Source organism: Cotesia glomerata, linkage group LG4, assembly GCF_020080835.1.
Source record: "Cotesia glomerata isolate CgM1 linkage group LG4, MPM_Cglom_v2.3, whole genome shotgun sequence".
In the NCBI taxonomy this organism is placed as follows: domain Eukaryota; kingdom Metazoa; phylum Arthropoda; class Insecta; order Hymenoptera; family Braconidae; genus Cotesia; species Cotesia glomerata.
Genome location: NC_058161.1, coordinates 9224577 through 9252316, shown reverse-complemented (window position 1 = coordinate 9252316; position 27740 = coordinate 9224577). Strand labels below are relative to the sequence as shown.

General features: G+C 29.1%; 1 protein-coding gene across 4 annotated transcripts in view; it reads right to left on the bottom strand.

Annotated features, from left to right (window-relative positions):
* Positions 1-27740, bottom strand: part of LOC123263204 (inhibitory POU protein) — a 47348-nt gene that overhangs the window by 3228 nt on the left and 16380 nt on the right. For 2 of the 4 annotated variants that reach the window (XM_044725775.1, XM_044725777.1), the window contains exons 2-3: positions 11216-11272; positions 5020-5226 (exon numbers count right to left, since the gene is read on the bottom strand). In XM_044725775.1, the coding sequence (XP_044581710.1) occupies positions 5020-5226; positions 11216-11272 (264 nt within the window). The remainder of the gene's footprint in view (positions 1-5019; positions 5227-11215; positions 11273-27740) is intronic. The other 2 variants (XM_044725776.1, XM_044725778.1) reach the window with 1 other exon arrangement.

Here is a 27740-nt window from a genome sequence, read left to right as displayed (position 1 = left end):
AACTATTTTCCACGTGTCCTACCGTAACTTGCAACTTGTACACGGAAATTTTCACCTTTGAAAGAAATGTTATTTCATGTTTTTAATGATACTTTTATGAATAACTTTCTTAAAAAAAAACTTTATTTTAGTCTATAACCTTTTCTGCCTTGTATTTCGATTTTTTACTCGCGCGGCGGAATAATCCATAGAGCTACGCTATATATACGCTAAACACTTTGTGAATAGTTTTTTGTAAAAGTAAAAAAAATAGTTGAATTTTTTTTATTCATGTATAACACAAAGCAAATAAAAATAAAAAATGTATTTTATGAAATAACAATATTAATTATGAAAAATATATAAAATTTTTATAGAGATGGAAAGTTTTTTACAAATTGTTCCTTTATGGAAAATTAATTCCATGGTAATTTGATTATCACTCCCGTCGGATTTAATAGAGTACTAAGGCCAGAAACATGTTATAGTTAGTGAAGTTGACTAGCCTTTTCTACTACTGAATCCATATGACCCTCGTTTCGAGCGACGGCACGCGCCAAATTTCATGCCAAGGGGAGAGTAATAGATATTAACGTGTTTAACAATCGCAAAGGGTTTAGCTTTAATTTGTAATTCAAACATGTTTATTACTTCGAATCATTGTCCATTTTTCAATCATCTTTTGAAAATAATTCAAATTGTAAAAAAAGTTTTTAAACATATTAATTTTCTTTATAAAAAATTAATAAATTTGATGAACTACTGAACTGATAACTTTAAGGAATCAAACATATGCCTAATTCACAATAAAAAAAAATGAAAGTATTGGTTAAACGTAAATTGTTTCAGTATCGTACATAAGTGGATTATTGTGAATACAGCGCGTACATACACAATTATCCATGAACATGTGGCACGTGCTGTGACCGTAGGTAGTCAGTAGTTACTCATACCCTCGACCCCCTTACAAATTATTTATGAGCTCTTCTAATATTTTTAAAACCAAACGCTGGTGTAATTTGACACTTGTGTTCTCTCTTATTTCAATCAAAAATATCTAATTACAATCTCGACTTCAATTATTTTAACAAGATTTCAAATATTGAAAGTTATTTTATTGCAATACAAAAAAAAATTTATAAATAGTACAATCTAGTACATTGAAAAAAATTTCAATACTGAAAAAAAATATTATTTGATTTAAGAGAAGTATTGCTGATCCAAAAAAATTAAGTTGAAATGAGCCTTACGACTTGATTCGAGAATTTTTTGCCTTGAAACTCGTTTTCTTAGCGTAGAAAGATTAGAAATCTTTGATCAAGAGTATATTATCTTTGTGGGATACAACCAAATTCTTCATCGAAAAATACAATTTCTTTTCATTGAGAATAATTCCGTTTCCTTTTAAGATTTTTATATTCTTGATTTAAGAAAAAATGTCTTCGTCTTAAATAAAAAAAAAAAAACTGAAAAAAAATTTTTTTCTTAATCAATTCTGAAATATGTTTGAGATTTATTTTTAAAAGTATAGAAAATAACCAAATTTGAGAAATGTTGATATTCTTGAATCAACCTTTCCGCCTATCTTTAATAAAAAAAAAAAAAAAATTCTTAAGTGATATGTAGATTATCTTGTTTGAAAATAGTAAAATCATTTGATTAAGATTGAAATTCCTGAATAAATAATTTTTTGTCCTTATTTAAGAGCTTTATATTCATGAATTTCTTGAATTAAGAGAGCTGGATATTTCGAAACAAGAATGAAATTTTGAAGAGAATATTTTTTTTGAATCAAGTAGTTTTTTTTCAGTGTAGAACTTCATTTTCTCATAAAATTTCTTGCTCGACAATAAAAATTTTTATCAAATTTTTGATATATAGTACCCACATGATTTTCTATATAGATATTTACTCATAATATTTCATAACTGACAAAGTGTAAAAACTTGTAAAGGAGGCGAAAAAAAAAAAATTAGATACACGAAAATATTTGGTAGAACCCCTATTTTTCGACATCAGCCCAAATGGCACAGTTATATTCGAATCGAATTGGAATTAGGGTGGGTGTCGCGCCAGAAAACACGAGTGGTCAAAGTGGCGGTTTCACATCCTACAGAAGGTACGCGGCTGAGCATGCGATGGGTGAAAGAGAGAGAGGTGTAAAATTCATGTGTAATACGCTCGGGAAAACCCACGCAATATTTCATCATTATTGTGACAACATGGTAGGGTTGTAAGCTATCTTCTTTCCCCAAAAAGTGTCTCATATTGTGTATGTGGTATGTCGTCGATTCTTTACCGGGTATCACAAACATTATATCACTATATATGAATCCAAGTATCAAAACTCATTACTCTTTACTCGTAACTCGGGACTCGGGCCGGCCCTTACACACATTATAACATCTATGGATCGTATACAGAAACATTATTGAATTCATCAGCATTTCAAAATAAACCCTGACTTTTATGCGACACTTAACTCTCCGGCCATCTGCGAAAGGATACATTGCCATTCACTGAAACCGTTACCGTTGAATTATATCTGTCCCGACGGGTTACACTTAATAGCATACAGTTATGCATTTATATGTACATATAATAAGAGAGGGTCTTGCCAAACTTGTATTTACTCTTTCTCTTTCTCTCTCTTTCAAGGGTTCGAAATGGACTAGGGTAAAATTATCATGCGGAGATAATTTAATGCACAGTTAACGCGCCTATGAGCTTGTTTACAAGTCAGGCTGGTGGATAAACTTGGGGAGATTACTATTTACATCTTCTGAATTCTATTTACTTTTAGTATCTAATTTTCCATTTTTTTTTATAAATTTGCTATTATTTGAATCTAAAATTTTTGCATACTAAAGTACACGCAGATAATATAAGGCCTAGCCTAGTTAAGAGATATTAATAATGAAAAGAAAACTATAAATCTATAAATTTTGATGTTAATCATTATTTAAGGAAATTTGATATAATAATTAAACAAAAAAAGGTAATTTTTACAGTGAGAAAAAAATGCTTCGATTAAGAAATTATTCCTAACTCAAAAACACGTATTCTTGATAATTATCAATGATATGTTTTCTTGTCGGAAGAATTGGTCGGATTGACAAAAATAAATTTTATTTAATTTAAGTCACGCTATTTGTATGTTTACCCGTTTCAATTATAAAATTCTTTATAACTTCATTATTAATAAAGACAGATATTAATATTTTTTTGTCAAGGAATTAATAAATTAAAATGGCTCATTTTAACAAATTTTTGAGCTAAAAAATCCTTGTCTGGATACAAATTTTTCCTTCTCTCAGTAAACTACAAATATGAACAAAATTATGCATTTTAATTGTAGTATTAGGGTAATGAGGCCTATGAACTTAGCATATTTACTTGAATAATTGAACTATCCGTGAAAAAATGTTCTGAAATAACCATATCGGACTGTGTATAAGAATAAACAAAAAATTTATAATAATTTTTTATTTTTTCTAAAAATATGTACGTCAATTATCATATCATATTACTCAAAAATTAGTTAAGTAGTTGATTAAATTGAAAACCAATGCCAAATAGATAAGCTCTTTAGAAAGTAAAAAAGAAATTATTTTTATTTTATAACTTAAAAACTCAGTTATTTTTATTTTACAATTTAATTCTTTTTTAAGGATGTGATTCAGCGATTATATGTTCTCTGTTAGTGATCTTCAACGCTACTTTTGGCCGAAAAATTTTAAATAGTCATATCAAGTTAAATCAGGACATATCAAAAACTATATCCGGCCATTTCAGAAAATTTTTTTCACGGGTTTACTACATTTTGTGTTTAAGATAAATAAACAAATACACTGAAAATAGTTATTTTCGATACGTATGCGCAAAGGTAGGTATTTTGGTAAGCTTGAAGTGACGTCACGAGGCTGAAATTATGAGTGCATTCTCAACAAAACCGAGTACGTTGTTATCGGTCGAGCAAAGCGAGACCAGATAAAACGTACGAGGTTTTGTTGAGAATGTATTTATAATCTCAGACGAGTGTCATCACTTCAAGTTTATTACCAAAATGCCAACCTTTGCGGATTTGTATCGAACAAAATTTTTTGTAATAGCAACGGCGAAACTCGGATTTAAGAGGATGCAAATAAAATTTTATTCATTTATGAACTGTCACACGTAAATAAATGACAAACTAAAATATTAGTAAAATTGTTTACAAGAATCGACTTGTCGCCAAGATTTTTTTTTCGATTTATACTCTCCCTGGCGGACGATTGTAGGAAATAAACGAAACTAAATATCCTATAGTACTTTTTAGCATCCATGCGGAAATGTAGAGACAGATAAAGAGAGAGACGTCACTTATCCTTACGTATGCGTGAAAAGTAGACTCAACTATAGATGGCCAGATATCCATCATTTTACCTCTCCTAACTATAGCTCGAAAATCCAAGTTTCGCCGTGGGTGTTACAAAATAGTTATTTTGGATACGTATGCGCAAAGGCAGGTATTTTGGTAAGCTTGAAGTGACGTCACGAGTCTGAGATTATGGGCGCATTGTCAACAAAACCGAGTACGGTATTATACGGTCGAGCGAAACGAGGTCTTATTATCCCCCGGTACTTTATGCAATGAGTGCCATTCAGTAACGTAACAGTTTAAATTTATAAAAATTTGTAATTTTAATAATCATTCTCCGAAAGTTTATTGAGTTTGGCGTCGAAAATTAACAAAAACATTTCTCGCTATTTCATTTAGGATAATTTCGATGAATTTAAAGTACAAAACTCAATAAAATAATTATCGGATTTTTTAACAAGTATGTGATTTAAAATTTAATTGAGTTATGAGCAAAAAAAACTTTTAATAAAAAGTAAGTCAGGATAAAATTTAATAGAATGACATGAATTACTTTTCCTAACTGTAACCAATACTGATAATCAATTAATAACGAGAAATAACAAGCTCAGTTTTTAAAAATTAACGATAAAAATTAAATTAATTCTAATGATAATAAATTTTTAACAAGTTAGACTCACAAATAGGTGTGATTGTACCTGATGGTGCGGCCGATTGTTTGGGTGTGGACTAGGCATATGTGCCCCGTGATGATATACAGATACAGGATCATGCTTAAGAGGCATTGGCGTGCCTGCATTGTGCTTTCCTAAGTCAGCTGCCAAAGCCTCTGCCCTCGAAAGCAGACCGTCTTGTAGTCCGCTATTCAAACCGCCAAATAAGTCACCCTAAAAAATAAAAAAAATTATTGCTCATTTTAAATTTTTAATTTTTAATCATAAAAATATAAAAATTAATTATCAATCTGTAGTATAGTCGATAATATCGTGTACACTGGATCAATGTTTCATGTAAAAAGTACCGACATACCGAAGAGGCTTCGATTATTTATGAGTTTTCTTTTTTTCGTCACCACCCTTTCACCTGTCTTTTATCCCTCTTCGCACGCGTATTTTCACGACCTTTCATTCTTTACTTTTTATAACTCAACTTTATTAAGTGTATAATTCCATTTGTTCAGTAAGGGTGAACTTAGTTTTGAACTTTTTTGCACGCCTCATAGCGCGAAGCGCGTGAGGTTGTACTTTATACTCGACTCGTCAAGGTCAAGCAATTTTGTGATCTTTAAATGTCTCTATCACAACCATATTACACTTATACAATAATATAAGTAGATGTACATCGAGAAAACACTTAAATTAAACCATCTTTTACTTTCTAAAATCCTTTCATATCGCTATTTTGAAAAAAAAAAAACGTTTTGAAAAAAATTTCACGTGGACGTCCGGATGTCACCCCATTTTGGATGTACCAACGATTACTCCCAAACAAATTGATATTTCAAGACCGGACTTTTTTTATTAGTTTTAGAATGCGATGAACTGGGTCCGTATTTCATATCAGTAGCCTAGTTTACGTATTTTTTTTTTTTAAATTGAATTTTTATTAAAATTCATTACGATACAATCGTACAAAGACAAACAAATTTTTCTTATTTGTCACGTGAAAACTATGGCGCCACTTGATCAAGCTAAATTTTTTTAGATTGCGTGCGCATATGACAAAAAAAAAAGGGCGCTGATATTTAAAAAAAAAAAATACTCTGTAAGAATTTACTTAATTATAATTTTTTTTTTTTTTTTAATCAATTACACAATTTTTTTTTCTTAAAAAAGGATGAGCGTTATGAGGCGTGCACTTTTGGATTTTCCAAACTTTTTTTAATTTAACATTAATACATTGCGACAAATTAAGCGGCATGATGGCCGAGCGAGTTAAGTCACTATCCCGTTAGTTCGCTCGCAGATCATGCCGTGATGCGAGGGTTCGAGCCCCGACGGTTGTTCGAATAGTTCCAACACCAACCGTCGGGGGTCGCTCCGGTAGCCGAACTGTACTGGCATGGGTTTTCTCTGTGGTTTCCCCATCGCCACTATTTCAACAACCGATAGAAAGGGGTGAGGAATAGGGTAAATACAGTACAGAAAGCACAAGTCGGTCCACAGCCGCGTGATAATAATAAAGAGTTTTACAAATGTGTATACAAATGTGCGAAAAATAAGGTTGATTATGCAGTGAAAATACAGGAGTGAAAAGAGGATGTGCTGGGGTCCAAAAAAGTGTTGAATAAACAAGGACAGTATTAAAACACAGGACGGTGGCGCACTCGCGGAATGCGACAGCTACCATCTACCCAGCCTTATAAAAACCAAGAACGGTATACAAGTAAAAATCGAAATAATAATAATAATACATTGCGACAAATTATTAAATCAAACGTACATCCATTCAGCACTTTTTTTTTTAACCAAACTGACAAAAAAATTTAATTTAAGAGCAAAGATCTTAAATCAAGAAAATAACTTTGAAGAATTGGATTTTTTTCAATCAAGAAGAATAATTTTTTAGTTTAGAAATTTTTTACTTGATTTAAGACGGTCAAACTCTTCAAAATGATATTCTTAGTTTCACATTCTTTCTCTTGAAGAAAATTAATTTTTTTTAATCAATTCAAACAAAAATTTTAATTCATAATATTTTTTCAAAAAACAAAAATATTTTTTTTTCTTAATTTTTTCACCATTTTGATTCAAAATAAACAGATAAAACTTAATTAAAACGTGTCTCTTGTTTTTATTTAAAATTTTTTTTTTTTTTAAGATGGACATAAAGGTCATGTACAACTAATTTGCCAAAAATTAATAAAATTTTGAAATTCTATCTTTTAACAAAATTTAAATTCAAAAAGAAATTAGGTAATATTGAATATCCATTTTGAAAATGTACGAAAATGAATGAACATAAGCAAGTGTTAATGACGCAATAAATCCAGTATAAAAGAAATCATATGTTATAAGTAGTGTCTTGATGTGCAAGTAAATGTAGCGAAGACAAGGTAGAAAAATATACTATTTCAGTTGGTTACAAATAGCTGTTGTTAAAAGTTGTAGTTAACGGTCTGTTGTTTCGAAAACTTGTTGCTGTTTTCTCAGTTGCTTTCATCAACTCTTACCCTTGAAGTTCATCTTGATCTCCCCACGTGTTACGCTAATAGAGTCATTTTTCTTTGATGTATTTTCGCTTTAACATGTTTTTTCTTTTTCCCATTTACTCCAAGGTACATTGTTAAAAATTAGCCAATTACAAATGAATTATCTTTTGCTATTTGTTACTGTTGTTTTATTACTCTATTTGGAATGATCAATGATTAAAACTATTTTTCGCAGTCAGCTTAGATTAGGAAATAATTTATTTTATTTTATTGTAAATAAATAAATTGTTTTCAAATAAATAAATTTATGAACAATTAAATTCTTCCATTAAGGGATTTCATCTTTAACACCTATTATCCAATCGATAAAATAATATTTATTTTATATACAAATACGAAAGAAGTAATTGAAAAATATTCAAACAATGTCAAACTGTCTGTTGATTTGTAATTTGTAAAAACTGAGTGTGCATGAATACAAATAATGATTAATTAAGTTAGTACGGTTATAGCTTTAATTTATAGTTATAAAAAAGTATCATATCGTATGTATATGAATACTTGCTAGGCTGATTTGTGAATAAATAATAAAATAATCTAAAGAAAATGTGACAGGTGACAAGAAAACGAGTAGAGACTTTGCATGCCGGATTGTTATGCCGGTGTCTAGAGTCTGAACGACTACTTGAAAAAAATAATAATAGAGAGATACATAAAAGTAATATTTTTAAAAATGAGATAAGATAAATTAAATAAAGAAGTTTATAAATATAATTCAAGGGATTGACACAATTTTGAATATCAATCTAAATTTAATATCTGTCGCAGACGACCCGACACCACTGTTATATTTTAGATAACGGAATATCATGCATAAATTCAATATAAATGTTTAAAAAAAGATCAGACTCTCAGACAATCGCATTTATTCTAATTGTTACGAATTATTAATTTCTTCCTCAATAAAATTGACTATAATTATATTCATGAAATGCACAGACTGATTAATTTTTTAAGTTAATTGGGTTGTTGAACTTTCGTGTTATTTCATCCAAATTATATCAGCTTCTAAAATTAACCTCGAGATGTTTTATTATTCATGATCGACAATTTTGATTTTGTAGACATCCGTTTTTGAAAAATCAACTAATCAAAAAAAGAATTTCAATATTATTATTTTGTAAAAAAAGTCAAAATTGAAAACTTTTGTTCTACTTTTACTTTTCAAATTAGTTTCAAAATCATTTATATTTGAAAACAATGTGAAATTTTTATGAAAAATTCGTGTTACCATGAATGTTTTATTCATTTAACTGATTGTTATTATTAGAAAATGTCGAATGGCGTCTATAGATCACCAAACTATTTTTCTCACTTATCATAAAATGCGTGACACTGTAAAATTTATCTACAAGTTTATTTTAGTGAATGTCAATTACATTTCTTCTTACAGTTGGAAGAAAATGAAATCCCTATTTATTTTTAAATAACTTTCTGTTGAAAAGTCAGAGGTCAATTACAACGATTTCCACCTCATCTTCGGTATATTTTATTCCTTCATATTTAAAAATAAATCCTGAAAGAAACAAAACACTAAAAAGTACTGAGAAAACATTTATTTGAAAAAAAAAAAAAATTAGTTTAAAAACTCATTAAAAACTTAAGTATGTAAGAGTTAATTGGGCAGACAGTGTTTTAGGTTAAATTTGAAGAGATAAAGAGTGAAGTAAGCTTTTTGCGCAGATGTTTGCTGGAAAGAAGCCAGCCATGTACACAGATATATATATATTAAATGTATAATACATGTACATATATATATATAATAAAGAAGTAAAGGACACCAGTAATATATACGTGAGTAGTTTTATGACAGAAAAGATACAGGCTATCCTCATAAGCCATCTCATCGTGTATCTAAATAATCAATTTGCTTCTGACCATAATCGTAACCACGAGTTAGCCAGTTTATGTTGGCCACTGCAGTAACTACGTGCGGGTTTAATAAAACATAAACGTTATGGCTGAAAACACACTTTGTGTATAATACAGCAGCACACAGTCCACTCTCTGTTTTTTATTTTTGCTTTTCTTGTGATTATATGTATTCAAACTTTTTTTTCATTTTATTCCTTTTTCTTACATTTCCTCTTTCCCTCGTCATCTCTTTTACCCCGTCCCCAAGTTTCCTCTCATCCACTCAGAAAACTCTGCTGCTCCACGCAGGAAGCATTAAAAACCGCCTTCAGTCGGACTTGTCGACGTAAATAGAAAAATAAAAACGAATTTTAAGTATAGCGGAAGTTACCAACTACGACTCTGTTTTGTTGAGCTTCATTCAATTATTATTATTTTAATAATGATAATAATAATGTATATCTTTTTTACTTTCATAAAACATAATAAAAAGTAGAAAATATTATACGAATGTATGTAAAAAGGTCAAGGAAAAAAATATAACAAGGAGAAGATTCCTCATTGAATAAAAGAAAACGCGAGAGATAATTATTTAAATATTTTTGTATGAAATTAAAAAAATAATCTTTATGCTTTTGTGTATTTTCGGTTTGTCTAAATGATATGTCATTGACTACTGGTGAGCTGGAAATATTGTGTCTGTACGAGTATTTAATAAATAATAATTACATTGTAAATTTATTAAAATCAAAGAATAGCTTTTTGAAGAATAATTTGAAAAATTATTGGGATCAGAACCAAGCCGGGAATTGGACCTGGACCTCTGATTACATATCAGGAGCTCTATAAGTTAAGCTACCAGATCTCTCACTACATATTTCTTCTCAGTACATATACTGTTGAAACTAAGCTATTTAAAATATTTCAATCACGAAAAATGTTTAAAGTTAGAATTTTTTATGTATAGATTAATACATATCCAACATAACGGCGGTATCTCGTGCCGTTTCCGTTCAACGATTAAAGACAACAGTGTCTTTTTTTCTTGAGCCACATATTTTTTGAACCTGACTCACTGTTTGAACAATTTCATAATAAACTATTACTTAATGACACTGAAATTAACGAACCTTTGATAATTGTTAGGAATTTTTTTAGCAATTAAATTGTGACAAGTTTATGTGTAAAAATAGTAAAAAACAATATTACTATAAATTCTATACATTAATTTTTAGTACTAATTTATTTATTAAATAAAACAGATCAATGATCAGATGATCGCTGATTTCAGTACCGAAAAAATTTTATTATTTATAATAACAGAAAATTTGATAAAAAATTTAATGATTCCGTACATAAAAAAAAAATCCTTGAAATTTTACATCTAAAAAAACTTCAATATACTTTTTATGACACTAGAATTTAAATTTGCGCGCGCAAGCGCGCGCCTGACTATAGAGTTTGCATATATTTTCATGCTTATGATATATTCGACCAATCACGTTACGAATAGTTTGATGCCACATACATTTCATCTCTATTTTATTATGGGACCAGAATTCAAATTTGCGCGCGCAAGCGCGCGCCTCATATTTATGGTCATGATATATTTATGTGTAGTTTATGTATATTATATTCACTTTCAACCAATCAGAATGAGAATAAATATTTTCAACCAATCACATCACGAATAAATTGGTTTCACATACATTTCATCTCAATTTTATTATGGAATTTTATATGGAATTTTATTATGGGATCCTTTTTACATTTCCCCTTATCGACTTCAGACATTACGTATTTATACTCACATTGTGTCTAGGTGACCAGGAATTACACATTATCGAGGCATCTTCCAATATCCGACTCTGAAAACAAAAAACATTTATATAAATTTATGTTTAAATATTAATTCGATGTTATTTTTATAAATTCTTATAATTCTATTCATTTATTGCGGCTTGCGACCTATAAATTAGAACTTTGATAAAAATAAAATGAAAATTGATTTATTTACTATAGAACCATAAATAAGAGTATTGGTAATGTGCTATATTTTAAGTAATGTTATAACTGTAAAAAACACCCGGGTTTCTTAGTATAAACTGTATCAAGGCTGACAAATAGCTTTTTTAATAATATGACACCTACACGGAGGCTCTCAGACAATTAAAATGATCGATGAGAGATAAATTTATAACACGAGTAAAAATAAACGGAATCAAAGTTAAACTATTCAATATTTGACGATAATTCACAACATTATGATGCTATTAATACTTTTTTGTCATTGAAAAAAATTTGGTGCAATTAAGAATTTTAGAAATTACTTTTCAGAAAATTTTTGTTAGATTTTATCAGGTGTAAAAAAAATTTTTAAGATTTGTTGATTATACGTTTTAATAATTCAATTAATTCCCAAAAAAATTTTCTGTAATTGACGAAGATAGAAATAAATATTTAAATTATATGGATAGTATAAAGTATCCTTAAATTAATAATAATTCAGCGAGACACAGTAATGCCAAAAAATAAAAAATGATGAAATTGATTTTGTTCAGTGGCAAAGTAAACTACTACATTAGAAAATAATAGTCGGCTTATGAATAATCAAGGTAATTAAAATTTTAACGTGTGTATGTATAAATTAAAATTTTAAGTGCAAGTAGTAATCGGAAAGGTTGACAGAATCGGAGCATACCGCCGTCGCGACAGCGTTGCCAATTAAACAAGTTACTTTAGGAATCACATTTATATTTTATTGGTTAATTTAATTCCGCGATCCCGACGTCTGACTCCACTTTTATATTATACCTCAAAGTTGTTTCGAATCCTTCAATTCCAAGTGACTTAATATGAACAGAAATAAATATTGGAAAAATTATTTTCTTATTTTTTTAATGATTTAACTAGTTATTATATAAAAACAAAGAGTGAAAGTTGTGAGTGTCACAATATAATCGATAAATTTTGTTTAAACTTGATTTTTTCCGTTCAATATTTTTTTTTCATGATTTTTTTCTTTTTCTCTGACATACGCGTGACCGATTAACCCTTGGGTTAACATAAATTAAATTATATACTCGTACTCGATATTAAAAGTTGTATTGACTCTTTACTTCGCGCGATTTTTATGTATAAATATATTTTTCGTTGTTTAAGAAAATTTTCTTGACTCTAAAAAAATTTTTTTTCTTTCCGAGAAACATTGAAATTTAATGACTCAAACTAACAAAATAAAAAATCAAATTCGATATAAAAAATAAATTTTCAAGGCACTATTTCCTAATAATTTAGTTACTAACTCAACAATAATTAGAGCATGTGCAAAAACAAACAATTGATGTTGCTTATATACTAAATTAGCAATAAACGTGTGAAGCTATTTTAATATCGGTACACTGATAGAAAAACAATCTTGATTCAAGAAATTTTTTTTCTTTAAAACTTGAACTCTTGAAACTAGATATAGATATATATCTTTCAATAATTTTTGTCTTTTGGTTCAAGATAGGCGATAACGTTGATTCAAGATGTTACCGACTTATGTTAAGAATAGCTTTTTTTTGAGTCATTAATTTACTTATTTCCAAGAAATAATTTTTATTTGGTATAACAATTGAAGACTATTTAGTTTTTGAAATCTACTTTGATGAATTATTTTAAGTTTTTTAAACGATAATGTTATTTTGATTAAAAAACTTAAATGTACAATGAGAAAACAATTCATTTAAATAAAATGAGGCTCGTTAACTATAAATAAATCTCTTATTTAAATATCACCAGAAATATTTATTTGATACAAATAAATTTATTTATTTGAGACAAAGTTGTAGTATATTTGAATGAAAACCAGATTTGTTTATAGTTAACAAATATTTCTTTGGTGCTAACAATCCTATATTTCAACCAAATCAGATTTATTAACTATAAATAAATGGTATGTTTGAATATACTCAAAGCAATGATTTTTAGTTTTAGGTTAGGAGAGTTGTAAAAGTGGTCATATCGAACGTTTGGGGTAAAATGGGCACTTATTTTGGAATTATTAATTTTACTGAAATTAACAATGACAATAAAGTTAGTCGACATCTAAAAATTTTTAGAATTTTTTTTATTGAAAAAAATTTTACAAAAAAATTTTTTTTTAAATTTCATTTTTAAAAAATTCGAAAAAATGTAAGTGCAATTAAAAAAAAATATTATTTAGTTCTAATTGAACAGATTAAGCAAAATAAAAAAATAAAAAATGTCGACTAACTTTATTATCAACAGACTCGATAGAGTCTGGCGCCAAGTTCCGTTCTCAAGCCAGACTACCGAGTGTGTATATACCGTAAGCAGAACGGTTTTTTGAGGTTACAAATTTTTTTTCAAATTTATTTTGATTTTTTTTTTATTTGATATTTTATAATAGTAGTTCATGCTTTTTATGACGCGTATTAATTGATTATTATCAATTATCTTTATAATTTCTATTTAAAATTAATAAAAATAATCAGCACAAACTATAGCGACCCATATTTTTAGATTTTAACTTTTTTTTTATGTAAAAAGCGGATGGCCAGAGACTAAATAATATATAAGGATGCATGCTAATCTTATAATAGATAGGAAACTACAGTGAAAAAAAGATATTTGACAGCTTACAATTACACACGTCAGGCAGCGCAAGAATAACTTTAACATGAACTATAGCTTAAAGGGGATAGTTTGCCACCGGAAATGTATTAAATTAAAATTATCAATTTTTGTTATAATTACAAAAAATACTGAAATCCGAACAAAAACAGTTGCACTGTAAAAAAAATTGCGCCAAGTCCACGTTCATAAGACTATTAAGAAAAAAAAATTTTATTTCTCTACAAAAAGATATAAAATAAAAAATTAAAAAATCCAAATAACCGATATGATTATATATGATTTTCGGAAATTAAAAAAAATTTTGTTGTAAATTCAAAAACTAAAAGAAACAATTTTGGAACGGATTTGGTGTGCGTCATTGTGTACTTCAATTTTTGTTAAAAGTCCTAGTAGATAGATTTTACGAATTTCATAAAAAGTGAAATATTTTGTAACCACGCACACTAAATACGTTCCAAAATTGTTTCTTTAAATTTTTAAATTTACAACAAAATTTTTTTTAATTTCTGAAAATCATATATAATCATATCGGTTACTTGGATTTTTTAATTTTTTATTTTATATCTTTTTGTAAAGAAATAAAATTTTTTTTTCTTAATAGTCTTATGAACGTGGACTTGGCGCGATTTGTTTTACAGTGAAACTGTTTTTGTTCGGATTATAAATTAACAGACATCTGTAAATTTTTTCGACTTTTATAACAATAAAATTATTATGAAAAAATTTTAACTAAAAAATTTCACATGTTAAAATTAATAAAAATTATAAGTGAAAATTTTTAAAAGCATTTTTTTATTGTAATTGATTGTTATTAAAATTTTTAAAATTGACAACTGATGGCTAACTTCAGTATCATAGTATTTTTATTAGTATTATAAGTAATAGTAGTATATTTTTTTACGAAAATAAACTAATATTGTTATAAAATATACAAATTTTATATTCAATAACACATTTGAAAATTTTCTGTAAAAAAATTATTACTAAACGACACGGATTTTAGGTTAAGAAATTTTTTTTTTTCGTTCCAATAACTGCATGAAATATAAAAAAAAATTTTAATGAAAAAAAAAATAGTAAGTCACAACCGGAAAAAATAAAATTTTTTTAAGATCAATAGGTAAATTAATATTATAATAAAATAAATATAAAAGAAATAGTGGTTGGTCACAAAAAAAGTCAAATGTAAACAATACTCTTACATTCAAAAATAGCGACACCAAGCGTAATCTACTTGAAGCGAGATTTGTTAATAGTTAACAAATCTTTATTTGAATGAAATAAATGAGTCGATTCAATTAAATAAACCAAAACGAAGTAGTATTTGATTCAAAGTAATATATATTTAAATAAAAGAAATTTGTTAATATTAAATAAGTATTTTTGATTCATTTCAAATAAATCTGTGCATTTGAGTCAAACAAACCGTTTTCTCAGTGTATCGATTGAAGATGATATAGCTCTTAAACCAAGAAAATCTAAATCAAGAGAAGAAATTCTTAAAGCAAAATAATTATTTTTCTTCCAAAATAAATTCTTAGATCAAGAAAATATCTCTTGAGTCAACATAAATTTTCTATCAGTGTACTAATATTGTTTCAGCATCATACGATAAAAAAAAATTTTAATTAACACAAGATATAATATCCAATACACATATTTATAAATATTTAATAACCAAATTATCTGATGATAAATTATTAAAAGTGACACTATTAGTTATTCAGCATTGAATAAGGCAATAAGTACTCGTAAAAAAATTATATGATGGCTAATTTTCCTATGTGACCTAATCCGGTCATAAATCAGGCTATATATCAGAATTAAGTAATAGTTTAATATAATTTCTAATTTTTTATAAAAATATGTTCGTCAATTAACATGACTTGTTAACCAACGATTGGTAAAAGTTAAAATGCATTAAGCTCGATATAATATAATTTTTGTTGATTTTAAAATACATAACTAACTCATATCGTTGGAACTGAGCATTTGAGGGATATGAACCTGATTAGAATCAATTTTGTAAGAAATTTAATTCCCTAAAAATTTTCTTATGCAGTTTTTGATAAGAGAAACCATTCTCTAAATATCTTTATAAAAATATACAAAGAATGACTTTGAGAGCTGATACAATTTAAGTGAATCGAGTTGGAGTAAAATCGTTAAAAACGCTTCTAAAAAGCATTACATATACTAAAATAGTTATTTTCGATACATATGCGCAAAGGTAGGGATTTTGACGGCTTGAAGTGACGTCACAAGTTTGAGGCTATGGGCGCATGACTATCAAGACCGATCTATTTATCCGGACGAGCGTAGCGAGTCCGGATATAGTACGAGGTCTTGATGAGAATGTATAACAAAAAATTATGTTCGATACTTTATGCTCAAAGGTAGGGACCCTGATAAACTTGAAGTGAAGGCACACGTTTGAGACTAATGGATTTATCTATAAATTATTTATAATTTTTTGTCATATCAATTGCGGAAGTTGGATTTGAGAGAACAGTCAAGAATGTTCAATTACTGTTTATTTTATTTAAAGGCACAATAATTATGTCACACGAGATTAAATAGCGATGGATTAAACGCACGTATATGTTGAAGTTGTTTACAAGATTCAACTGTCACTAAGATTCTTTTTGCGATTCTTACTCCACCCAGCGGACGTTTATCGAATTAAGAGATAATTCGACTCATCTATAGCGTATTTTAGCGTTGTCGTGCAGAAATGTAGAGACAGATAGAGAGAGAGAGAGAGAGAAGTTACTTTTCGATACTAGTGCGAGGTAAATTAACTAAACTATAGATTGCTAGAAATAATATTCTTTGCGCCCTCTGTGTGTTGCTCGAAAATCCGAGCAAAGTTGTAGAAATTTTGAAAAAAAAGTGACTTGAAATGTAAGCTCTAAAATTAAATGTCGAAAAGGAAGTACTTGACATTGAAATTAAGGGCACAAATTTAAAAGAAATTTTTTTTTTCAATGTTTAATACAATATGCCTGAATGTCACCGAAAAAAATAATTTTCATTTCAAATGAAACACCTTTTGGGCATATACAATTCTATCAAGCTTATATATGAGCATATCAAAAGTCATATTTGGACATATGAAGCCATATCAAGCCAAATTAATTCAATTTTTATATCAGTATGGGCAGTGATGGACATATCAGAACATACAAAAAATTGTATTTCGATCTATCAGGTCATATATGTACATTAAATTTTCTGATATAGTCATATACACTCAGATCAGACTATCAGACATTTTTTTTATGGGTACATAATATAAATTATTTTTCTTTTTAACGGAGTAAGTATCATTAATAAAAATGTATTTTGAAGCAATTAAAAGTTAATTAAAAATGAATAAGTATTCAAAGAGTACTGAATAGTAAAAATCTATTTTTTCTTTTACCTCATCTTGAGATTCTCATGAGAATTAGTTAAAGGAAGACAAGTGACTCGGAATAAGTTTCAGCAAGAGAGAAGAGAGCAAACTTTCACTGATAATTACCTAGATTTACGGTCGTTGCGAGTCAAAGTGTGAAGTCGTGTTCAAAGTCCCCTGCACTTTACACTTGTCTCTTTCGCCCCTTTTTTTTTATTTTTCTTTCTCTTCTCACTTGCACATCACCCATCGTGCTTTCTCTCATTCTTTTACTTGGCTTCTCCTCTATTCTTATCTCTATCTTTCTTTCCTTCCTCATCGCTGTCGTGTTAATATCAAATGAGGAGCCAGACTATGCTTCCTCGCTTTTGTTATAATCGAAGGAACTTCTCTTTATCGTCACTGTCAACCCATTTATTTTATTCATCGGATTCGTTTAAAGAAGTTTGAACACCTGTCGAGTCTTGATGTGCCACGGGATTTTATACTATCTGTCATACTATTTTTTATAACACTGTTAAATAATCATTTAACTTACTGAATCTAAATTTTATATATGTGAATTGTTAATTTTAAAAGTTTGAAATCTTCATTTTGAGGTTAATATTGAAAAATTGGAAAAACTTTTTAGATTTTCTTTTGTAAGAAAGTTTATTTGAAAAACGGTTCAAAATTTTTTGCTAAATGAGTCTTAAATTAATCTATCTGGCGTAGAATTCCCTATACAAGCCGTTAACAATAATCCTAGTTTGATTGAAGAAAATTGCTGTAGGTGGCAGTATCACTACTCATGTGTAGTAGCATTAATTATGATAGTCAGAACATAATGTTGCTATACTACTGTAATTACTATACTTCATGCTAATCAGTAGTACGTCCAAGATTTGTGGATCCATTAAGACCTAGTAATAATTTTAGTACCACACAGATTCTATTTCCCTTACAAAGTAGCTTACTATTCATAATAATAAAAACCATGTCATGACCGTAAAACAACAAAAAGTCTGACATCAAAATTATATTATTATCAATGGAAAATTCTTAACTCAAGTATTTCTTTAAGCATATATTAGAATCACAGTAGTAAAAATATATTACAGTAATACGGATTTCGTACTAGTTTTTGGGCATGCGTATACAAAATTTTTTATTAATTCTAGGCTATATTTTGTCAATTTTTATGATTAGTTCTACCTATCAAAATCTTTTAACTAAATATCTTGAAAGAGAACAAATCGGTTTAATATAAATACATTAGATTCAAATTTTGTCTTAAATGGAACAATTTATGTCAACGATATACTTGTATAATCGATAAAGAGGCAGAAAATTTTTCAGAGCATTATTGTCAAATCACTATAGCAAACCAAAAAAGAAGAAGCATCAATATTATACACTATAAAAAAAGCGGTGTTAAAATGACTCATTTAACACCGCTATGTAACACTTGAGCATTAACACTGGTGTAGCGGTGCTCTTTTGCGGTGTTAAAAATCCGGTATTAAACCGGTGTAACAGTAGAATAAATTTACACCGTATCGGAGTATGAATATTACATGATCCATAAAACACAATTAATATTCAATATTTATCAAAATGAGACAAGTAAAATTTATTTAAGAATTTTCAATTTATAAAATTACGCAGAAATCGATTTAATAAATGTTATACAACAAGTTAAATAATATTTACAATATTGAATATTTAGGAACAATATAATAATTATTTTTATCGTAACCATGATGTTTCTCACAATATAATGGATGTTTTAAGCATGATAAATTAATAATTTGATAACTTTGCTTTTTTTTTCAGATATTTCATTTGCACATAAACTCATATTGTAACACATAGTCTCCCATAGCTTACACAACAGCATTATATTTTCATTATAAAAGAAAATTCTTTGAATTTCATCGTAAATGGGTAATTCGTAAATTCTTAAATTATCCCAAAAACGTCCTAAAATCGTCCAAAAAATTTTTCATCCATTAATTTCGGGACAAATCTACAGCTGTGCAAAAATAAATTATCTCTATGAAAATTAATTAAAAAACTTCAAAATTGTCGTAAAATTGTTCTAAAAATGTTTCAAATTTGTTGTAAAAACACTCTAAAACTGTCCAAGAAATGTTCCAAAATTGTCTCAAAAATATCAGAAAAATGTCTCAAAAGTATTCAAAATTTGTTCTCAAATAGTTAAAAAAATGTTTTGAGATTATTTAAAAAAGGTTACACATAAAATTTAAGGACAAAATTTCAACTAAATTGCTTCAAATAAATTGCATTGATTCTAAAATTATCTTCGAAGTATTCCGAAAATCTTAAAAAAATACTTATAAGTTATAAAATAATTACTAAAAATCACTATTTTGGAGTTTCTGATTATTTATATGATGTTCTAAAATTTTCCTTTGATAATGGTGTTAAAGTAACACGGATCGAAAATTTACATCGAGAGAATTTCACACCATTATTTCACACTACACGGCCGTATAAAGTGCTCCGGGTCCATTTTTACATCGAAATTTTTTACAGTGTATTTATTTTAATTAAAAATTTTTATCTACTTAATATTTAATTATTTTAAACTTTATTAATTAAATATTAACTTTTTCTGATTATTTATTTTTAATTATTAAACATAAAAAGTTTAATTATAAAAATTGTGTTAGTTAAAATATTATCAACACCGGAAAATTTATAACACCCATTTAACACCGAAAAAAAATATTTACACCGCGAACGTGTTACTGCTACACCGATTTCGGTGTTGAATTTAACACCGGAATTTTTAACACCGTACACCGCATGGACTCACACCAGTTTTTTTTACATTGTAGAATCAAAAAATAAACTAGCAAGACAAGTGCAATAAAAATAAAACTAATACAACTATACATCTTGAGTATAACCCGAATGTCTGTAATTACTGTAAAATAGCAGTAGACATATCCGTAATGACAAGACTCCGTGACCTCTATGTATATATACTCATCCATTAGATTTCCTTTCTTATGAAATATACAGTAGCTTTAACTTTCGGATTGAATTAAAACCTGTTTATAACAATTTTTTCCATATTGAAAATAACTTTCAGTACATTCAACATTATGCTAACCCATGAAAAAATTTTTTGATATGGCCATGTATAATTTAGTAACCAAAGGTAATGGTAAAAATTTCCGATAGATGGCATATAATCACTGAATGTTCTCGTTAAGAGAGGGTTAAGTTTGAAGTATTAAGTATGTTTCTAAAAATCATTTTCTTCTTTTCTGAAGGAGCTAATATAACTTTTTTTCAGTTAATCAACTGCTAAACCAATTCATGTTATTATGTTATGACAAGGCCATATTTAAACATGTTTCAAAAAAAATTTTTTTAACCGAAATCACTCACTTCTAACCAAATACAAAGTATATAACAGATAAATACGACAAAAATAAAAAAATATGATCTAGTGAAGAGATTTATTGTGCGTTTTTGTTGCACATATATTTTAACTGGTAATTTATTGATGTGTATTTTTTATGGAACGGCTGAACTGGTAGGTACATCTTTCTGGAGAGAAAAGCGAAGTGTACATATGTTGTATGTTGTAGGATACATGTAGAATGTAGATAGATACATTTCTATCTGTTGTGTATTTATGGGTATGTATAAATGTATGTAAATGTTAGTGTGTGAATATAGGCACGTTTGCATATATGTTTGTATGTATGTATTTATAAACATAGATGGATGTATTGCTTGAGAGGATAGCGGGATAGCGTAGAAGGTACTATACGTAGAGGCACATGCGAGGAAGTTTAGTATGGCGGCCGACTATAGCGGATGGTGCACGATCGATGTGAGAGAGCGTCGGATCTGATTGGCGGGGCTGCGGGGGCGGAACGCAATGTGGCCAATCAGCTTCAGTGGTCTCAATAGCGGCTACAAAATCACTGATTTTTCGCACATTTATTACTGCACGAGACTACACAGGTTCCTCTCAGCCTTCAGCCGCCTTGTCCCCTTTAAATTATATCCTTGTTCAATGTTGATTGTATTCTGCAATCCCTTTTTCCAGACCAGAGAACACTGATTTTTATTTAATTTATTATTATTATTATTATTATTTGCAACGCAAAATTTCATTTCATAAAATATTTTACCTTAACTATTTTTTATTTATACGACTGTGATGAAATTTGAAATTTGGAAACGAAGTAATTTCATTTTAGAGCTACGATCAGACGAAAATATTATTTATTGCGCTCGAGTACGTGGATGTGTATTTAAGTGTACTCGGAAAAAGACATACCTGGGAATAAATAATATATAGAGCAAAAAAGTTTTAAAATCATAGATATGTAAGTTAAGCAGTAGCGCGTGCCATTTGCGAATCGGAATATTACATTACGAAATTTCATAAATTCCCTTTAGCTGGGCTCTTAGGTACTTCTCGCGCTCTAGTCGTGACTCGTGTTTTTCTTCTGAAATAGTAATGCCTTCTTCAATGTTATTTCGTCGTAGTCGGTCGAAATGGTAACTTGAAATTGCTCCTCATTTTTTATTTCTCTTAAATTTACTTTTTTTAAGCTGTAAAATCTTTTATGGGATTAAAGATAAGAAAATTTTTTGGTTATTAATTCTTTAAAATTTATCGAAGCTAAAACAGTGAAGGACATTTTAAATTTAATTTGATGAGTCAAATTTCAAAACTTTTCTTACTGAAAATAAAGCATAAAAAAATCTACAAATGACGCATTATAAAATTGAATTTCGAAAACTAGACTAGAAATTTAACTGAAATACTTACAATTTAAAAATGTAATTTTTTTATAATTAGTATCGTTTTAACATCTTCGCACAATATCTTTTGGAGGTTAGATTTCGTGAAACCCGTTCTTAACTGATCTTCACATGGCAAAAGAAATATTTCTACCAAATTCTAAGTCTTTAGGCTTTTGTAGTACCAGAGATCTCGTAATGAAAGAATGGATGACTACATATTTCTAGTATAAATACAGATTACAAATATTATTAACAGTGACAATAAATTCAAGCAACGTAAATTTGCGTGAATTTTCCTTCGAGATATTTTTAAAAAATTGTTTGTAATTATTATTACATATTACGATTAGCATTATAATCGCTAATTTGACATTAAGTAAATTTATTCCGAGAAATATTTAATAAAAAATAAACAATCGCGCTCTCGACTCCCTAAGGCAGAAAAATTATTTGCGAATAAAAAACGCCATCTCGAAGTTTATTTTAAAGTTTCATAAATTAATTTAATAAATTTTTCTGATTTCAATAAAAAGAAACGTATTTATAATTTAAGTAACTTAATAAAAAACAAATAATTGTCAAATCAATAAATTCTAATAATATTATAACTGGTTTCTTATTGTTATTTTTGTTCATTTCAATATTTACGTTAATCTTCGTAAAAATTGAATTTAATCGTTTTTAAAACATATCGTTCAATTAAAGTAATTCGATTTGTATATTTATATAAACGCGACCGAGTGAAATATAAATATTATAAATAAAAATATATAGTATGATAAAAAAACTACGATGAAACTATTATTCAATTATTCCATTAATTCACATTTAAAAATAAACATCGAGCGAAAAATTATTTTATGTCATTTGAAAAGTTTCTTTTTGCTCTGAATAAATAGAAAAATAAATACTATTTATTTACGTAATTGTAATTTAATTATTAGATAAATTGATGAATAAAAATTGAACTGGCATAAAAATATATCGTTCCACGATTAAATAATGCATGTAATGTTGGCATACAAATCTATAGAATCAGTGATCGTCAATTTACCAAAAGTGCATTGGATTTGCGAGCACGGTCTCCCTCATATTTATGCAGTATGCAGCCCATATAAAATATGAATTTTAGGAAGCACCAATTATTGTATGGACTTATAGTAACATTCTTATGAGTCCTAACATAAAACATAAGGATATTGAGCATTTAAGCACCGTAACAATGTATCAGTGACCCGACTAGAAATTTCAGTGAGGCAGTGATTTGGTGCAAGTAAGGCATGCCGAATTCCAAACTTGCGGTAAGTGAGGCATCCAAACCAGGCCGAAGTTTGGGATGTAACGCAGTTGCGAGGCTCAGCCTAACTTGGCTTCCTGATTAGGCTGCAGTTTGGAAACCACACTTGCTGGTGATTATCTAAGCCTCATTCGGTCCGAATTTGGCTACCTAAGTGGGCAGCATTTCGGAAACCAAATTCGCAAGGAAGAATCCAAATTTAATTCTTTTTGGGTTTTTAGCTTTTTTATTATCAAGCGAAAATTAATAATAACAAAGCTTATTTTTTTATCTACTTTTACTATTTTAAGTATAAATATAAAATTTAGGACCAAATTTTTCAAATATTTCGTGAATAAAAAAAAAAAAACAAATTTTTTTTGCTTTTATTTAATATTATTTTTTATTATTTAATTTTAGTTTTTCGGTAATTTTTTTTTTATTTTTTGGAGCGTTTTTTTATGTGAAGAAGTTCTTTTAATTGGTAGATTTGATAAGTCAAGGGGGAAGGAGATGATGTAGGAGTTAGATACATTAGTCACACATAACACTTAACTTTACTTCACACTTGCCTTGATGGTAATTATTAATTATTAAAAATCGTACATGTCGAACGCGAGACTCGAACACCGTAGCCGACGCACGAGAGCCCTATACCATACCGCGACGCTACGCCGATGATGAGCGACTTCGTGCCTCAAGATACTTATAAGCATGACTAATGTTCGGCTTGCCTAATTTAAAACAAATAAGATTCGAATTGGGGTAGCCTAAGTTCGGAAAGCCAAGTTCGCTCCAAACTGGCAAAACTCAGGTTATCGTTACTTGAAACCAGTTCGGCATTCCCATGATATATCAGACTTAAGGAATCCATGAGACTTTCCTAGTTACGTCCAAGTTTGGCAAGCCGAACTTCAGCAATTATTTATGGTTACCGCTATTACAAATCAGTCCGGCATTCCCATAATATGCCGGACTTCGGCAATGCCACACAGTTTCAGGATCACAACCAAATTTGGAATATTTTCGGCATGCCAATTTTCGTTCTGCCTACCTTGGTTTTTATGAGGCGCAACTTAGGCAGGCCTGAATTAGGCAAACCAAACTTGTCCCTCACTAATTCTTCGGCATTCCTCACTACAATTTCTAGTCGGGAGTTTGACATACAATTAGTAAGCCTGACTTGCATGAAGTTACGGTTACCGAAGATTTACCGAAGTTTGGTTTGCCAAACTTGGGCATAGCTTGGAAAACCTACGGCAGTTCGAAGTTTGACATATTATTGGTGTGCCTGACTTGCATGAACTCACGGTTACCGAAGATTTGCTGAAGTTTGGTTTGCCAAACTTGGCCGAAGCTTGGAAAACCTACGGCAGAACGAAGTTTGACATACTATTGGTATGCCTGACTTGCATGAAATCGGTCCACCGACAATTGGTCCCACGACATTTCACCCCCGATTGTGTCACTGACTTGTCTGTACGACAAATTTAACTACAAATTAATATTTGTTATTTACCGTAACATGGACGGTGGTGTTTACTCAAGTCAGGTCTTAATAGGTGACTGAATGGTAGTTACGGACAGTGTCTCGGATAGCTTAACTGGTAGAGCCTTTGGCGCATAACCGAACAATCTGGATTCGAGTCCCGGTCCGGGCTGTCCGTATTATATTTTTTCAGTTACCAAAAAATTCCTACTGAGTTAAAAAAGACCTCCCTTTCCCCCTTATCCTTTATTCACCCAATTCCCAAATTTGTCGCGGACATTATGACGCTGACACAACATCGCAGGATGAGTTGTCCTGGGATCAATTGTCGGTCGACCCATGAAATCACAGTTACCAAAGATTTGCCGAATTTGGGCGTAGCTTGGAAAAATTACGGCAGTGCCGAACTTTGGCTTACCTATATTGGAATTAATAAGGCGTGAATTAGGCTTGCCAAAGTTGGGAAAGCCAAACTTGCCCCGAATTGATTGTTCGGCAATGCCTCACGAAATTTCTAGTCGGGGACACGTATATGTACACATAATATAATATTTGTTCATAAATATATAACTTGTAATCAATGCTTGCAGTAAATTATCCAGCAAGTACTATACTAGCCTTACTCCTATTTATTCCCGTGTAGTTGATAGTTAATATATTTATTCCGTCACTGTATAGTATGTTATTGCGAGTACATTTATGACGTTCAAATAAATCGTAATACTCGTTATGACCATGAACTCTAATTTTATCCATTTAATAAAGGGTAAAAAGTATATTTAATAAATCGAAACATTTATTGTTAATGTCGTACTAATTTTCAGGATATAATTATTAATTATTTTTAGTATTGAGAACATGTGTGTTATTTAAAATGGTATAAGCTATATACGTATAAAATATATATACGTAAAAAATTGTAGTCATTCTTACAATTTCGGTTTAGAATTTATCTGCATCTAGACTGTTATTTTTAACAACCCAATTCCAAAAAACGAGTTCTTATATGAGCCTGTATGAACTTACTTATTAAGCTGCACGGTAAAATGTTTGATTTTTATAGCATAAATATGAAACGCATTTTTCAAATAATATGTTAAAAGCTTCTATGAACTGATGAAAAAACTAACTTGATTCAAGAGAAAAAAATCTTGAATTTAAAGAATCATTTTGAATCACACAAAAAAGTTAAAAAATTGTTCTTAGTTTAAATAAATTTTATTTGGTTAAGAAATTTTTCTTTTTGATTCTAGATTTGCTATCCGTAATAACTATGCGTCTGTCGAAAATTACAAATTATGGAAATAAGAGCTTTGACTTAAAGATTTTTCGATATTTTTAATCACAATATACCCTTCACAAAATTTTCCTTACTCTTTTGATTGTATATGGATAAATATTTGAGATATAACCACATTCACATGTTCAAAACAAAATAAATAAATTAATAAACAAATTTTATCTACCGCGAAATTCGAATCTATTTAGTGCTGCTTCAAAATTTTATCATAAATTAATTATTGCTGAAAACTATAGGAAACATTGAACAGGTATAACCGATTCAGGTCAAGAAAATATATCAAAATTGTATTTTTGAGCTCGAAGAGTTCAAAAAAAATATACTCACTGAGAAAATGTCACATTTTTGAATAATTTCTGCTCGGAAAAACTAAAAAAACTGACAATTGAAATTTAAAAAATCACCAATCATCACCAAAAAATCATCGAAAAGATTTTATATTAAAGGCCCAAATTTTCAGGGATTTTTATATTTATATCGAGAATAAATTGATAAAATTTGAAAACGACAGACGGATTTGCTCCGTAAAAATAATTTTTTTTTGTAGAATGGTTCAGAAGATCTAATTTTTCAAAATGATGTTCTTGGTTTAAGATTTTTAACTCTTGAATTGTTATTTTTTTATCAGTGAGTAAAGTTTACTTTTGCCCTGACAACCTACTGATATAGTAATATAGCGACGAAAAGTTAGTAATTTGATATTAACAAACTATTTTTAAGACTACAAAATGAATGCTTCCTAACTGTATACATTAAGAATCAATATAACTCAAGTATCGAGTGATTTTGTACATTCATTTATATTCACATTAAGATCTACACGTCATAATCTAGTGATAAGATACCGTAGGTTGAGTTTAAATTCAGAGTACAAGTGGAATAATTGATGCTTATTCATCCATCCGGAAGACAATGTAAATGTAAACTGTGTGACAGGTTAGTCGCGTAGCAGGAGAACACAATGCGTATTATAGTTATAAGGGACGCCTAGCACGTGTCAGTAACACCCCAATCGTCGAAATTCGAGAGATAGACGACACTATCAGCGACCACATCTATCTTTGCTGGTATACGTATACATTGTATACATATTATAAGGTATGAGTTTATTTATATGTATGGATTATGTATATAGATAGGTATGTTTATAGGTATGGGTTATGTATATAGATAGGTAAAATGTAAGAGGTTCAAGGTTCCCTTGAAAGGTTAGATCCTCAGGATTGCCAGAGCTTTACTTTCTATCATCATGACAAAAAGGGCCGCCCACTCAAGCTCGAGTTAACTCAACTCAACTCTCTTATACGAGATCCCTGCGGGATACAAACGAGCATTAACAAAATTGAAACGTCGATTTGTCCGCGGTGATCGTAACCCGACATGACGATAATTTTATTAAGGGATCTCTCGTCGGGAAACAGCTAGACGTCTCAAAGGACAAAATAAAGCCA